This window comes from Xylaria bambusicola, assembly GCF_022495145.1.
Source record: "Xylaria bambusicola strain CBS 139988 unplaced genomic scaffold F5B22scaffold_34, whole genome shotgun sequence".
NCBI lineage: Eukaryota > Fungi > Ascomycota > Sordariomycetes > Xylariales > Xylariaceae > Xylaria > Xylaria bambusicola.
Genome location: NW_025953587.1, coordinates 300,327 through 314,363, shown reverse-complemented (window position 1 = coordinate 314,363; position 14,037 = coordinate 300,327). Strand labels below are relative to the sequence as shown.

The window sequence follows — 14,037 nt, the reverse complement described above, 5'->3', positions numbered from 1 at the left end:
CTTCAATGGTTGTATGGTGATTATGCTTTGGTTTCAACTCTGGTGCTAAATCCCTGATTTCTGCATCGAGCTAACATCGAAGGCCCCGGAACTGGGTCGGCGTACGCAACGTAGCTGTTGCCTCCATTTCCGACGGTGAATCTCACGCGGATACCACTCGGACTTCAAGGCAAAATAGCTGTAACCCGCCTAACATGTCATTATAAGCTTTCGAGCACGATAATTATTGTCATTAAGGTCAAGATGCGGCACAGATGGGGGGAGTAGCTAAGTAAGATCTAGTAACATGATTCATCAAATAAAGGACTTTCATGAACACAGCCCGTGGCCAGTTACTGTATTATACTTGATCTGATATACATGAGAAAGTAATCGATCTCTATTCTATGTTAGTGTGGAGTTGCCTGTCTCGCAGGATGCTACCCGTTCTGTCCCCAGTGAAGCATGACCCAAGACGCAACGTAACCATCATTCTTTGAGGAGCGTTGACATTAGCAAACACCATGAACAGATAGTACAACAAATTACCTGGAGAGATCGTCAAGTAGAACTCCAGCGAAATTTTACTTGAGCAGACTTGGCTGATTTGGGACAGTGCTTGTTGGCATTTCATCCCTCTGTTGATTGCCACAGAGGAATGTAATTATGTGCTCAATTTTCGGTTTGACCCATCCCCTTCCAATTCGCCTTCATGAGGTGACCTTTTCTCTCTTTTTTCCTACTCAAGCTGCCAAACCTCCGGAATCTAATCCCAGCGGCGGCCCTCTCGCTCTGCTTCTATGCGTCTCATGCGCTCTTCATCATCAACGACGGGCTCACTGCGGCGCTTCCTGCGGCCGCCTCGGTCATCAGTGGAGTCACGGCTACGCTTTCCACTATTTCGACCAGCAAGTCCGGCCATACCAGCGATGCGTTGGGCTTCCTTTAAAAGGCGCTCTCTATCCCGAGCTTCTCGCTCAAGCGTATGTGGATCTTTGGCCGGCATACTAGGGGTAGACTTTGAACCACCAGTGGTGGAAGATTGCGAAGCGCGGCGGCTCGCCTCGCTTTCACGTCTTTGCATGTCAGAGGAGCGGCCACTGGCTCCTCTAATCTCAAGGCTGGGTTTACTGCCGGCGCCTTTGATTGAAAAGCTACCCCTGGGGCCGGAAGGAGGATTGAAGCCCTTTTCTGATGGTTCTACTGGCGTGGGAGGTCCATCTCTCGGTACTTTGCTATCGTGGTTTCGAAGGTCTTTATCGAACTCACGAGACCGTTCCTTCTCTCGTGCACGGTCTCGGTCTTTCCCTCGGTCCCTGTCTCGATCCCTATCATCGTCACGATCACGATGAGATGAGCGATGACTAGGTTTTCGGTGACGGTCGTGATCACTATCCTTACCCTTATCTTTCTCGCGGTCCCGCCGCTTTTCATCACGGTCACGATCCCGTTCTCGCTCCCTGTCTCTATCCCGGTCACGATCACGGTCACGGTCGCGATCTCGTTCTCGCTCCCGTTCTCGATCCCGATCCCGATCCCGATCCCGGTCCCGTTCTCGACGACTGCGGTGACTTGAGCGCTTGTGGTCGCGTTCCGTCGGGGATGCGGATCTAGATCGCTCCTCATATTTATCAGCCCTTGAGCGGCTTTTGTGGTCATCCTCTTCTCTAGTAGAGCGCCGCTTGCTTCTATGTTTTCTACGCCGGTCACTATCGCGGCTTAGATCCGAGACAGATGGAGAGCGATGGCGTCTGTGCCTATGGGACTCTTTACGATCGCGACTGCGGCTGCGGCTGCGACTTCGACTGCGACTGTGGATAGGACTTTGAGTCTTTGATATGCTATGACTTCGTGAGCGCTCACGGCCCCTATCAGGGTCCTTTGCTGGATCTTTTGCATCTACGCCATGCTCTTGTTGGTCGTTATGAAGATGTCGATCTTTGTCTTGCGGGGAACTACTCCGCGACTTGGTCGTCTCTTCAATGGGACTGGCCACGATGGGACCGTTAGTGCTGATACTGGGAGATTTCTCATCCATAATATAACCACGTGCTTTTAGATGATAAAGGCTAGTGTTAGGAAGACCCTGGCGCATTGCCTTGGGACCAGTAGGTGCATTTAAAGGGACATCGGGAACAACTCGCTGTGGCGGCGGCCCAGCGTCACTGGCCCGTGGATGCATAGCAGAGACATCACCATCGGGACTCGTGTTGTCACCTTGAGTCTCTTCGGATCCAGGTACACGCTCCTTGACTACTTGATTTTGTGTCTCTGATGCCCCGCCGTCGTCTCCCTGTAGAGTAACAGTATTCTGTCCATCCTGACCCACTGGCTGCCCCTCTTGGGATTGGTCTGCCCGTATTGTCCTTCCAAATTCATCAACATTGCCTGATGTGGTGTCGACCGCCTGCGATGTTCCATTGTATTGACCATTAGTCCAAGCATTACCTTGGTGGTTATAATTGTGGTGGTAACCACGGCCATAACCCCCGTAATACCCACGACCACGGCCTCTTCCTCGGAAGCCATAGTTGCCTCGGCGATTGTCATTGAAGTGATTGTGGTGGCTGTAATTACCAGCACGAAAATTTGTGTTAAAGTTGCCAAAGTCACCATTACCCATGCCAGTAGCATTTGGATTGAAATTATCTTGGCCGACGTTCCATGATTGTTGTCCGTTCCAGTCATCGCCGCCATTGAACCCATTCATGCCCATGTTCATGTTCATGCCGTTCATGCCCATGCCTTGTGCACCGAAACCACCATTCATCATCATGTTTTGCATCATCATGGGATCCATCATTCCTATACGGGGGAAGGTTAGCAGCTGTTCCTTGCTTACGTAACTAGAAAAGACGAACCCATCATAGGGAATGAACCGAATGCGGTGGGGTTCATGCCATTTTGCATTGCCATCATCATCTGCATTTGGGTCATGTCTCCATTGCCGAAATTCATATTGAAATTATTATTCATGGGGTCGAAACCAAAATTCATGCCAGATTGTTCTGATTGATCTGCGCCAGTTTCAGCCACGGCATCATCCTTTTCTCCATCTTCACCCGTGATTTCCTCGGTCCCCTGGCCTTGTGGACCAAGTTCCTCTGCTCCTTCAACCTCAGTATTTTGTTCCTCGGCTTGATTGCCATTACCCTCCGTCTATTAAATTGTTAGCATGGCTTGTAACTCGAGGCAATAACGGCTACATACTGTGTCTGGCTGGTCATTAGTGACTTCGTCATTGACCCTCTTGTTCTCGTTTTTAGCTGAGGATTCGGCGCTTGGTACGAGTGGCATGACTACATCTTGTGGATGTTCCGACTCGGTGTGCTCTGGAGCAGTAGGTTCTGGAGCAGGGGGCTCTGCTGGTCCTTGATTCTGCGTGGGAGTCGGGGTCGGAGTCACTTGAACAGGAGTCGTGGGCGCAGAGACATCAGTCTTGGGCCGTGTAGCCTCGCGCCTTCTCTCCTCTGTCTTGAGGAAAACCCTGATAGTGGTTCGGAGCGATTTGTAGACGGTACAATCGGCCCCTGAGACGGGAGTGTGCTCGCAAACTGGACAAGAGGATGGCAGGGTAGCTTGGCCTAGAATAGATATCAGTTTTGGGTTCTTTGGTAGTAATCACAACATCAATTGGGCCTCCTTACAGTTCTCGCAAATAGCGGTTTCACAACATGGTAACCGGAAAGCATTCACAGCCAGCTTACTGCAAATAGCGCATCGCAGCTTAGTGGGCAGCTCATCCTGAGTAAGAGAACTAGAGACAGTTGAGCATAAGGCTTCATGCTGAATACCTAAAGGGACCGGGAGATACCATACCTCGCTAGTTCGAGCTGGGCCGGAGTAAGAGTCGCCATGTTAGAAACCAATGGCGTCGCGATTCTCCTAACACATGTGGAATGGTATAGGGCTCGCTGATAAGAAAGAGAGGTCGCCTGCGGTGTATGGAATGTGCTGCAGTGCTATGAACTTGACTACGCGACAAGTGTCATTTGCTCCCGAGAAGATATATGGCGACGGCGCCCGTGTCCGTGTTACGAGTGACAACAACGACTGTCGAGGCACGGTTCGAGACAGGCACAACAGCGCTGTAGTGGATTGTTCAGAGAGCCGGCTGCACCATTGTTTGTCCGACTCGCGCAATGGAGCAAACGGGCATATGCTGGAGGGACGCGGTGCTCGCTGCGCTATGCGTGATGCACTACCGAAGAAGTTTTGAGAGCCTGTACCTAGTATTCTGCCGGTGGAGTCTGTGTGGATGGCGCCACTCGGGAGGATGCATCTATGCAGTATTTGCACTTAACAGAGTAAATGTACCAAGCAAGAGGACCTTCTGTTATCCAGAACTCAGAGAGAGACCAGGTTGAATCAACTATCCCGTATGTATGTGCTCTTTGCAAAGCTCAAGTCACTCTTTACATACACAGTAGGTAGTAGCAGTTGTTAGGTACCTATGTATGGTGTATTCAATACCTAGTCTATCTTGGTGATCAAAGTTGTTCATTGCCAACCGTCGCTTACCTCTCGCTGTATCTACTACTTATCATGCTAGCTAGGTACCCAAGCCTAACACCTAGGCGTACAGTAGTGCATACCCAGGCTACCTAGGTGCAACATTAAACTTGGAGCCTTGATGTACCTAACGTAAACACCTCGTACGGTAGGTACATAAGTATGTTCACCTCATATCCACAGCAGCAACTCTGCTGAACGACCACCTAGACAGCGATATATACGATGGTCTATCAGCTATTGAACAGAGAGTAATGGGTATTGAATAGAAATGCGCGGTCTAAATAGGTACTGTTGTAGTTCCACTGAGCCCCTTCCTTACGTGCTGTTATTACATCAAGAGAGGTCATTCCTGTGCAGACGTCCCAGAAAACGAGCCCTCAAAGCAACCGTGCGCTCCCATAATAGATGTCAAGAAATAACGAACCCTGCTTTGCCTACGGATAAATATTTCCCTCTATGGCGTAGCGACTCAACCACCCAATGCTCTCTAGCACGCACAACCTTCTTTAGCAGCCTCGCGCGGGCCATTGAGATTAACTCTTTGCTCCTCTCCGCCTCGACTGACGGCATTCGACGCCCCGGGCCCCCTTGTGCTTTTTAATGATGTCTCTGGGATAGCGTTTGCAATAGCTGTGAATACATCTGCGACGTTGTGACCGGTCTTGGCGCTCGTCTCGAAGAAGAGGAGACTTTCCTCCTCGGCATAAGACTTGGCTTCTTCTGTTGACACCTTTCGAGCATCTCCGGAGTCTTCGCCCTCAGCACCTTCACTGTCGCCATCGCCCCGTCCCGACTCGCCGTCATTTGTGAGATCGAGTTTGTTGCCGACTAAAGCGATGACAATGCCAGGCGACGCTTGTCTCTGGAGCTCAGCTACCCAGTGCCTGGCTTTCACAAGGGATGTAGGCTTGGTGAGGTCGTATACGACGAGGGCAGCTTGGGCATTCCTGTAGTACATGGGCGCAAGTGAGGCAAATCGTTCCTGTCCGGCGGTATCCCAGATTTCAAACTTGATCGTCCGCGAGGGGAGATTGCACTTCTGGGTCAGAAAGGCGGCTTTGGAAAATTAGTCATGTCAGCGCAAGCAGTTTGATGCAAAGGCTTGATGGCAAGGTGTGTTGGCGACATACCGCCAATTGTGGGTTCCTTATTCTCCTGGAAATCATTGTTGACGAATCGCAGCACCAGCGAAGACTAGCGTAACAGCTCGATATTAGCATCAGTGCATCAGTGCATCAGTACATCAGTGCGTCGGACTGAGGAGTGGGTGGAGCGACAATACCTTTCCAACAGCTGCTTCACCAAGCAGGACCAGCTTCACGCTGCTGCTTGGTTTGGGGGCATTCGAATCAGCCATGTCGTCGTCAATGTAATTATTGTAGGAGGGACCCCAGCGAGTGTAGGATTAAGTGGATGTGCGACGATTCGACAATAGAGAGGGAGGCTGGGTGCGGCCGGTTCAGCAAGTATTGGTTGGGTGTGTTGGTTGACTAGAAATCGGGAAGGTCTGGATGATTGTCGAATGACGACGACGACGATGCAAGCTGGAGGAGACGGCAGTGACGGCCAGGCAGGCGAGCAGGCAAGCAGGCAGGGGCCGACAGTGCCAGAGAGGTAGCCTCCGGTGGGTAATCTGCAGCGCTAGATCCCAAGCGCGTTAGTGCGGGCTGCGCCGGAACATCAGCGGACCGACACCGCCCAGCCAAGCCGGGCGTGCATTAGTGGCTTGGGGGCGGAACTCCAGGTCCCCGCCAACGAAACACCGGCAGAAAAAAAAAAAGTTCAAGAGAGCTCCATGCAGGTAGTCTCAAGAGACTTTAATTCGTACTTGGAGATTCACGCGCAGTCGTCTCTGTCTCTCGCAGTTACTTTCTATTGATTCTTGCTTGAAACGCATTCTACGGCAATAGTACGAAAAGTAAGAATTACTAGTTAGTTCGGTCGCCACCTCGAATATGGCGTCTGTAAAGGCCAAGAACAAGGCGCTATTCGATGATAGCGAGTCCGACTCCGACGGCGGTGCGAATCTCAAGATCAACGATGCTTACGCAAAGCGATTCGAACACAACAAAAAGCGTGAAGAGCTCCATAGGCGTAAGTTTATGTGATTATATCTCCAATCATCTGCGAAGCTAATCAAGATTAGTGGAGGAAAAGTACAAGTCGAACCGATCCAATGGCGACAACTCGAAGAGCAGAGAAGAGGACCAGGACGATGAATCATCTTCGGATGAGACAGAGGATGACGACGGATTCCTGGCTACTGAAGAGCTTGACGCCCAAATATCCGCTACTCTCCAGGCTATAAAAAGCAAAGACCCCAGATTATACGACGGGAAATCGACATTCTACACGCCTATAGAAGAAGATTCATCCAAACCCGCTGCCTCGAAAGAAACGAAGGAAAAGCCAGTTTTCCTTCAAGACTACCATCGAGAAAGATTTCTGCGTGGAGACATAGGCGCAGACGACGAGGACCAAGAAGTTCAACCACAGACGTACACACAAGAACAGGATAGCCTAAAAAAGAGTCTTCAAAATGAGATTCAGGCTCAGCTCAATGCTGCTGGCAGTGAAGACGGCAGCGATGAGGACGGAGATTTCATGAAGGCTAAGAAGGGAGCTAAAGCCGCCTCGTCGAACGGTGTTCACCCGTCGCGAGCGGCGAAGATTAAAGTTCCAGTACCTGATGTAAAGGAGGCTGATAAAGATCCTGAACTTTTCCTATCAAACTTCATGGCATCTCGTGCCTGGGCTCAAGGGGAAGGCAGTGGATGGCAATCGCTCGAATCTGATGAAGACGAAGATGAGAAGGCCGACGAGTGGGAAGCAGCCTACAACATGCGCTTTGAAGATCCTAGCAAGAGTAATGAGGTCCTAAGGTCATATGCTCGTGATGTTACGACTTCCGTTTCTGTTAGGAGAGAGGAGAAAACAGGACGAAAGCGCCAACGAGAGCTTGAGAAAGAGAGGAAAGAACTCGAGAAGAAGCAACAGAAGGAAGAGCGCGCGCGCTTACGACGACTGAAGCTTGAAGAAGCCGAGGGCAAACTAGCAACGATAAAAAAGGCTGCTGGGCTTAGAGGTAAAGTACTGAAGGATGAGGAATGGCAAAAGCTGCTCGAGGGCGCCTGGGAGAACGATGAGTGGGAGCAAGAAATGAATAAATTCTTCAACGACGAATACTACGCCGAAGGAGATGAAGGCTCTGACGATGAGGACGCCGCCAAGGGTTCAAATAAGGTAAAGAAACCAAAGTGGGACGACGATATTGATATCAAGCACATCATTCCTGATTTCGACGAAGAGGAACGTCAAAAGTTTACCCTTACCGATGATGAAGCAGTCGAGGAGGGTGTGGAAGAGGATGACGAAGATGTCCCAGCAGCTAAGCGACAGAAGACCACGAAGGAGCGGAAGAAGGAACGTTTAGCCAGCCAAAAAGACGCCCGCAAGGAGCGCGCTAAACTGGAAGCTTTGGTCGACGCGCAAATGGATCTAGAGGACCCGGAGATATTGAATGGTGCAACCTCATCGAAGAACACAGGTCTATCAAGCTTCGGATACATGGAGACAAAGCCCGAAGCATTCGGTCTTACAACTCGCGACATTCTAATGGCATCAGATGCAGACCTGAACTCTTTTGTGGGTCTAAAGAAGCTCGCTCACTGGCGAGATCCGGAGAAGCAGTCGAAAGACCGCAAGAGACTTGGCAAGAAGGCCCGACTGCGGCAGTGGCGCAAGGACACTTTTGGTCCGGAGTTCGAACGGGAACCGCCGGCACTCAACTTCGGCAAGCTTGAGAAAGAGAAGACTACGACTGCCGACGAGGAGGACGCTGGTAATGTCATCGAGGGCTCGAAGAAGAAGCGCAAGCGATCGCGACCAAAGAAGGGGAAAGAGGTTTCCGCTACGGAATAGAATTCCTAGACGACTTGTACAACAACGAGTTTCTACGTAGCAAGCCGGACGGATTTGTTCGTGTGAGATATATAGATAGATACCCAATGAAAGCTCAAGGAGACAAAAATATCTTAGGCACTTTGTTTGCATCTACTATAACTAAAACTTCTTGCAACCTGATATTAATTGATCACATAATGCTTTAGCTGCACAATTACCAAATGCCAGGACTTGGATATCCCACTACTAAGTAGGGCAAAATGCCAAGTACCTGGACATTTTACCTACCTACCTATCTACTAGTTGTGGGCTGCTTGCTTGCTTAGTTCCAACTCCGGGACGCGGAAAACATGAATATTCAGAATTGTCAAGGAATGAAAATCCGCCATGCTGGTACGGAGTAGAGATAGAACATAATAACAACAGCTGTAAGTACAAGGAAAAGGAACCAAGAGAAAAAGAAAAAAGAACCAAGGCCTGCCCGAAAAGCCGATGCACTATGCCGAAGACGTACGTGCAACCTTTGGGGCCGGCCGTACATGGCCTCATATCGTATCGCATTCACATCGTACCATACCCACATCGATGCGACTCTCGCGGCATAACACGGCGTTCGATATTCCAAGTTTTTTTTCTTTTTCTTTTTCTTTCTTTTAACAATTGCTCTGGTATTCTACTGTGTACGAAGCTGTCTGCCGGCCTACTCTATGGGAATATCGTACGTTAATAGGTAGGTAAGCTTCGGCAGGCACGACGATTTAGATCGAGCCCTTCGCTACCATATGCCGGGTCAATGATCGGCCTCCTCCTGCTAAATGCTGAACTATTTATATACAGCAGCAACGAAAAATACGGTCCTGGCATTCTCTACTTTCCTCTTCGTTTGTTTGTTTCTTTCTTTCTCCCCTTTGGATCCGATCTTCTTGTTTTTATTCTCATCTTCGTTTTTACATTATCATTCTATATACTTAGATGACATGAGCGCATTTTCCTTTCAAGACGAGGCTAAAACCAAACGCAGTGGAAAGTAACATGGTATCCGTTTTGCTTCTTGTCGTGGACACCCCGAGAGCTAAATAGAAAGCCCTCACGGCAAAGGATTTCAACTCGCTCGTATCGTATCTGTCAGCTTGGTACATTTTGTTTTACTCATATATACGTGCCCCGTCCTTGCCTTACATCCAATTATCCAAGGCACTTATCCTAATCCGAGTACAAAATATTCTTCAATAGAGAGCTGTTGGTTCTCTCGTCTTGTTTGATCTCATGGGGTTGTTTTGTTAGCCCTTTCCTCAAGCTGCATAAACAGACAGACAGGCAAGCTGGGAACAAGACGTAAACCAACGCTAATCATCATGTACCAGTCGGATATGATCTCCCGGCCCCGAACCCCCAAACATAAATATAGTGGCCTAACACCCGTCTAAATGCGACGAACATGATAGTACAGAAAAAGTAAACGCTCCGCATATAACAAAAGGAAGGGTATACGACGCCAGATAATGAGAACGGCAACGGAAAAGCAAAAAGCCAGATAGGCTCTTTCCAAGGCATCGAAACAAAATAGTTAACGACCACCTCGTCGCAACCCCAATGAGCTCCCTGGACTGAACATCCCAAATGTGTCACCCATTCCATTTCCTAGATCCTGACCCAATTCGGGTGGATCCATGTTGAACGGCATAAACCATGCCGAGCTTGGCTCTGGGACGAAACTAGCAGGCAAACCATCGTGCAAACCCGAGTCGTCACGAGAACCATTGGTTCCATTCATGTTGTTCCCCCCACCAGCACCAGAAGCGTGCCCTGCCAAGGCATCCCAATCCATCAACGCCTCAGGACCGCTGATAGTGGCGGGATCTAGTCCGCCATACGCATTGAACACAAGCTGGCGGTCCAGTTGTGGTAGCAGACCGGTCTGATTTGCTAGTGACAGAGAAAAGAGATCCTGATTGTACAGTGCCGCAGGGTAATGATTCCCATGGCCATGCAGTCCATGCGAGAATCCGCCCACAATAGGCGAGATGGGCGACATGGCGTGGTAAGGGGCAGCGGCGGAATGTGACCGTACTCGTCCATGAGATAAGCGATGAAGAGGGGGAGGACCATTGGTCTGGGCACTCAAGCGGAAGTTCCGCTGGGCCTGTTGCTGTTGCGCTTGCTGGATCCTCTGTTGAATTTGTTCAGGTAGGCTTGTGCCGTTAAGGTCGGTGAGTAGAGGCTCAAGTTGTTGTTGTTGGTCGGCACGTGCATTGCTACCTTTCCTAGCCAGAGACTTACGCTTTATGAGCGGTGGTCTAGTCGGTCCTGGGGCCTCTCGTCCCTCATTTGTGCTAGGTGGTGGTGAAAGTTGTGTAAAAAACTCCTCAACAGTGTGCAGCTCAGGCTTCTGCTCCAGAACCGCGTCGTCGCCCGTCTCCTTTTTCTTCCCTGAAGCGGGTTCCACGTACTCAGTCTGCGATACACCATGCGGATATCTGTCAAACCAGTCTCCATATTGAAATATGGGGGACAAAGTGGAGTTGTCGTTTGCTGGTGTTCCTTGCCTCGCCGCATCAGCACAAGTCTTATACTGTTCACGGAGATTCTCCGCCATAAAGTGAAACATTCCCCAGTAGCGCTTCATCTTGGAAAGGAATTTGACATTCGTTGCAAGATTTCTTTTCGCTGCTGTTTCCACTGCAGCATTTCCAGAGAAGATCCCGAAAATATGTACAGTACTTGACAAGAATGCACAGTAGCCGACAAAAGGGGCGGCTATCATGTATGGCTCTGAGTCTTTAAGAAGTTCGGATATCTTGTTAGCCGCCGCGAATGCTCTTGATCCAGCTTGAGTTACGAACGTCTGCGGTACATCGGCCTTGGAAATACCGCTTGGAGAGGATACTGCGAAGCGATTCATGAATAAGATATTCTGTTGGACTGATATGTGTAAAAAGAGGAATTGGTTAGCCATTCCCTCTGTTTTGTGTAAATGGAGATTTTCCGAATTATATTTGAGCCCGTCTGGTAGGTTTTCTGGAAATTCTTCGGCCTGCTTGAGAAGGCTGGAATACATGGAGTCAGTATCCCACATCGATAATTCATCGATCTCTTTGCCCCCTTGATTCAGGAAACTGATGATTCTTCCCCATAGGGCAATAGCGCGGATCATGTATGCTGCTACGCCCATATTATCCTTGGCGTCAGAAAGCTGACCTTCATCAGTAGGCACTGGATGGGGAACCCGACCTTGCAGGTCTTCTGTTGGCCCGGGCATATCGAGCTGAAAAAGCTTCTCCTTGATAGGCAACTGTATCCTGATAGTTTCCTCCTTGACAAACATTGGCCGGTCCGTGCCAGAGGAGTTGAATCGATCCATGAGAAAGCAAGCCCACATCGTCCTCCTCCTGATCTCTCTATCTATGAAGCTGAGCTGAGTCGATGGGTTTGGACGCATAGGGTCGTACTCTAGATCCTTGTGTAGCTGTAATGCATAAGCCATTCGAGTGGCTTGTCCACCCAGAGACCAGCTTCTGCCACCATGGCATGTTCCAAACTCATGCAGGCCAAGGAGGAGTAAGCACGTTAAGATGGTTATATTTGGCCATTCGTATCTTCGAATGACGATGTCGCGAGCTGGCGCAGCCCACTCCTCTCCACGGAGGAAGTTGTTCACCGTACCAAACCTTGGGTGAGTAGAGAACCTTGCGGAGACAGCGCACACGGACAGTATGAGGACGGGGGGTAGGGTTCCCGCCCTGCCGACTTGTTAGTACAGCGACCACTTAGATTTCAAGGGATTATACAGACTTTAATTTCCTGATAAAGCTCGGTTTGTGGAGCAAATGATATGCCTGTCCATAGATGTTGTCGAAGAAGACCTCGGCCAAGTGTTCTTGAACGTCTTTGGGGGGAAGTGACTCTGCACCCTCAAAAAGTAGCTTGCTTTCCTCCGCCTCGTGTACTTGCAACGACGTAACAGTAGGCTTACCTGAGCCATCCATCCTTGGTCTCGTTGAACCACGAGCCCAATGCTCTAGCTCGGCCCCAAATGCTTCATCTGCCACGCGCTTTTTGCCCGATTGTTGTTTGTTTTGAGATAGTGTCCCTGGCAGCACGGGTTTGACCACACCGCGGACTACGTTGCCGACCGATGTATCCTGTTCATTCTTTGGTATGATTTTGATGATTCGATCCTCCATCCGCTTGAGCCGTTTGTCCAGCATAGCCATATAATCGGTCCTTGGGGCAGCTTTTCGAGTAGTAACTTTGTATACACAAGGAATTCTTGAGCGGAGACAATGCTTGCAAGCCGGCTTTTCTCCCGAGCAGCGGATCTTCTTTCTCCGACAAGCAATACATGCCAGTGGTAACCGCTTTCTCTCCTTCCCTGCCTTGGTCTTTAATTCACTCCAGGCTGGAGTGGGATCCGTCTTATTCTCCTTCAACTTGCCTCCCAGTTCAGTACCGTCGCCGGGCGCGGTCGCAGATAGGCCAAAATCATCTGACATATTGTCCTCAAGGGAATTAGGGCCATCTTGGGGGCTCGCCTGGCTACCGTCTTCCGACTCATCGGTACTATGAGGCCTCTTTGATCCGCTTTGCGCAACTGAAGATGAAGTATCTTGGCGGCTAGCCGTCGTTGAGCCTTTCTTTTCTTCGATGGAAGGATGTGAGCTAGGATTGGGGCTAGCAAACAGATCTGCTGTATGATCATCGAGAGACATCATCTGACCCTCCTCAGTGAGCTCTGGAAACGGAAATGTGAAGTCCGGGAATTGCGAAGTCTCGAGCAACCCCGGAACAGCGACGTCGCCATTGAGATCATTGTGTTCATGGTGTAGCGAGAACCCATTCAAGTCAGTGGGATCAACCTGGTTTGACTGAGGTGAAGGTTCGTGGGTTGTTTGTGTACCATTTACGACCCCAGGCAACGACGATGAGGTTTTGCGGCCTGATTGATCCGATGACATCGCTACATAGATAGTTCCACCCTCTTCAGTCATCGGGATGAATGATTATTGGTGTTAACAGTATGAGCGCGTTTCTATACTACAGCAGGCGACCATGCGCCTGGTCAAGTTTTAGCCTCCAGATGTCAGCTCTGCAAGAGTGGGCCGAACAGCGTTCCTGAACGGGCCCGGCGCGACCAGATTTCCAGCCGTCGCCTTCTTGGTCATCCAGGCGTAAGAAACCAGGGGCCGTAGGCTAGTGGGCAGGCGTGTCATGACATTCGGCGAGAGAATTAGAGAAGAGACAGCAGCATGGCGACTCACGAGGGTGGATGAGGCGGATAAGAGGACTGGAGAAGCAAGATGTCACGAATTTGACAAGGAAGCTGAAGGCCAGAGAGGTTGAGGGTGGTAATGTGACCAAGGCAGAGGTGCAGTGAGTGGCTAGAAACAAGGGGCGTTTCCTTATGAGAAAAACCGTCGCCAGGGTGTAGATTCGTGTGGAGTACCTAGTTGCGTGGTCGGGAGCTTGTGGGGTAAGTGGTAAGAGAGCGAGAAAGCGAGATAGAGAGGCGGCGAAAGGCTTACATTAGATGGGGAGGGTCTACATGCCTCTCAGTAGTGGCATGGGGCACGCGTCTACCTGTTTAGTGTAAGTGCTGAGGGCCGGGCGGACCATGTACATCAACACTACTCGACTACCTAG

The 14,037-nt window shown here is 50.1% G+C and overlaps 5 protein-coding genes across 5 annotated transcripts; 2 read left to right on the top strand and 3 right to left on the bottom strand.

The window, feature by feature from the left end:
* Positions 1-307: 307 nt before the first annotated feature.
* F5B22DRAFT_614789 (uncharacterized protein) lies at positions 308-4,424 on the bottom strand. Its single transcript, XM_047975485.1, has 5 exons — positions 3,799-4,424; positions 3,627-3,736; positions 3,190-3,563; positions 2,841-3,138; positions 308-2,784 (listed from the first exon to the last, which is right to left on the bottom strand). Exons 1-5 carry the CDS (start codon positions 3,834-3,836, stop codon positions 746-748), a joined length of 2,859 nt encoding a protein of 952 aa, XP_047828953.1. The 5' UTR covers positions 3,837-4,424; the 3' UTR covers positions 308-745.
* F5B22DRAFT_301007 (ras-domain-containing protein) lies at positions 4,413-6,474 on the bottom strand. Its single transcript, XM_047970524.1, has 3 exons — positions 5,777-6,474; positions 5,625-5,688; positions 4,413-5,550 (listed from the first exon to the last, which is right to left on the bottom strand). The coding sequence occupies exons 1-3, from the start codon at positions 5,849-5,851 to the stop codon at positions 4,982-4,984; spliced, it is 708 nt and encodes a 235-aa protein (XP_047828952.1). The 5' UTR covers positions 5,852-6,474; the 3' UTR covers positions 4,413-4,981.
* On the top strand, positions 5,952-8,588 carry F5B22DRAFT_300939 (KRI1-like family C-terminal-domain-containing protein). Its single transcript, XM_047970523.1, has 2 exons — positions 5,952-6,588; positions 6,641-8,588. Exons 1-2 carry the CDS (start codon positions 6,450-6,452, stop codon positions 8,413-8,415), a joined length of 1,914 nt encoding a protein of 637 aa, XP_047828951.1. The 5' UTR covers positions 5,952-6,449; the 3' UTR covers positions 8,416-8,588.
* Positions 8,589-9,004: 416 nt separating this feature from the next.
* Positions 9,005-9,894, top strand: F5B22DRAFT_300891 (uncharacterized protein). Its single transcript, XM_047970522.1, has 3 exons — positions 9,005-9,424; positions 9,482-9,521; positions 9,762-9,894. Exons 1-3 carry the CDS (start codon positions 9,213-9,215, stop codon positions 9,822-9,824), a joined length of 315 nt encoding a protein of 104 aa, XP_047828950.1. The 5' UTR covers positions 9,005-9,212; the 3' UTR covers positions 9,825-9,894.
* A 70-nt stretch (positions 9,895-9,964) lies between these two features.
* F5B22DRAFT_637694 (fungal-specific transcription factor) lies at positions 9,965-13,109 on the bottom strand (the record flags this gene model as incomplete). Its single annotated transcript, XM_047977476.1, has 2 exons — positions 9,965-12,137; positions 12,190-13,109. 2 exons carry the CDS (start codon positions 13,107-13,109, stop codon positions 9,965-9,967), a joined length of 3,093 nt encoding a protein of 1,030 aa, XP_047828949.1.
* Positions 13,110-14,037: the final 928 nt, after the last annotated feature.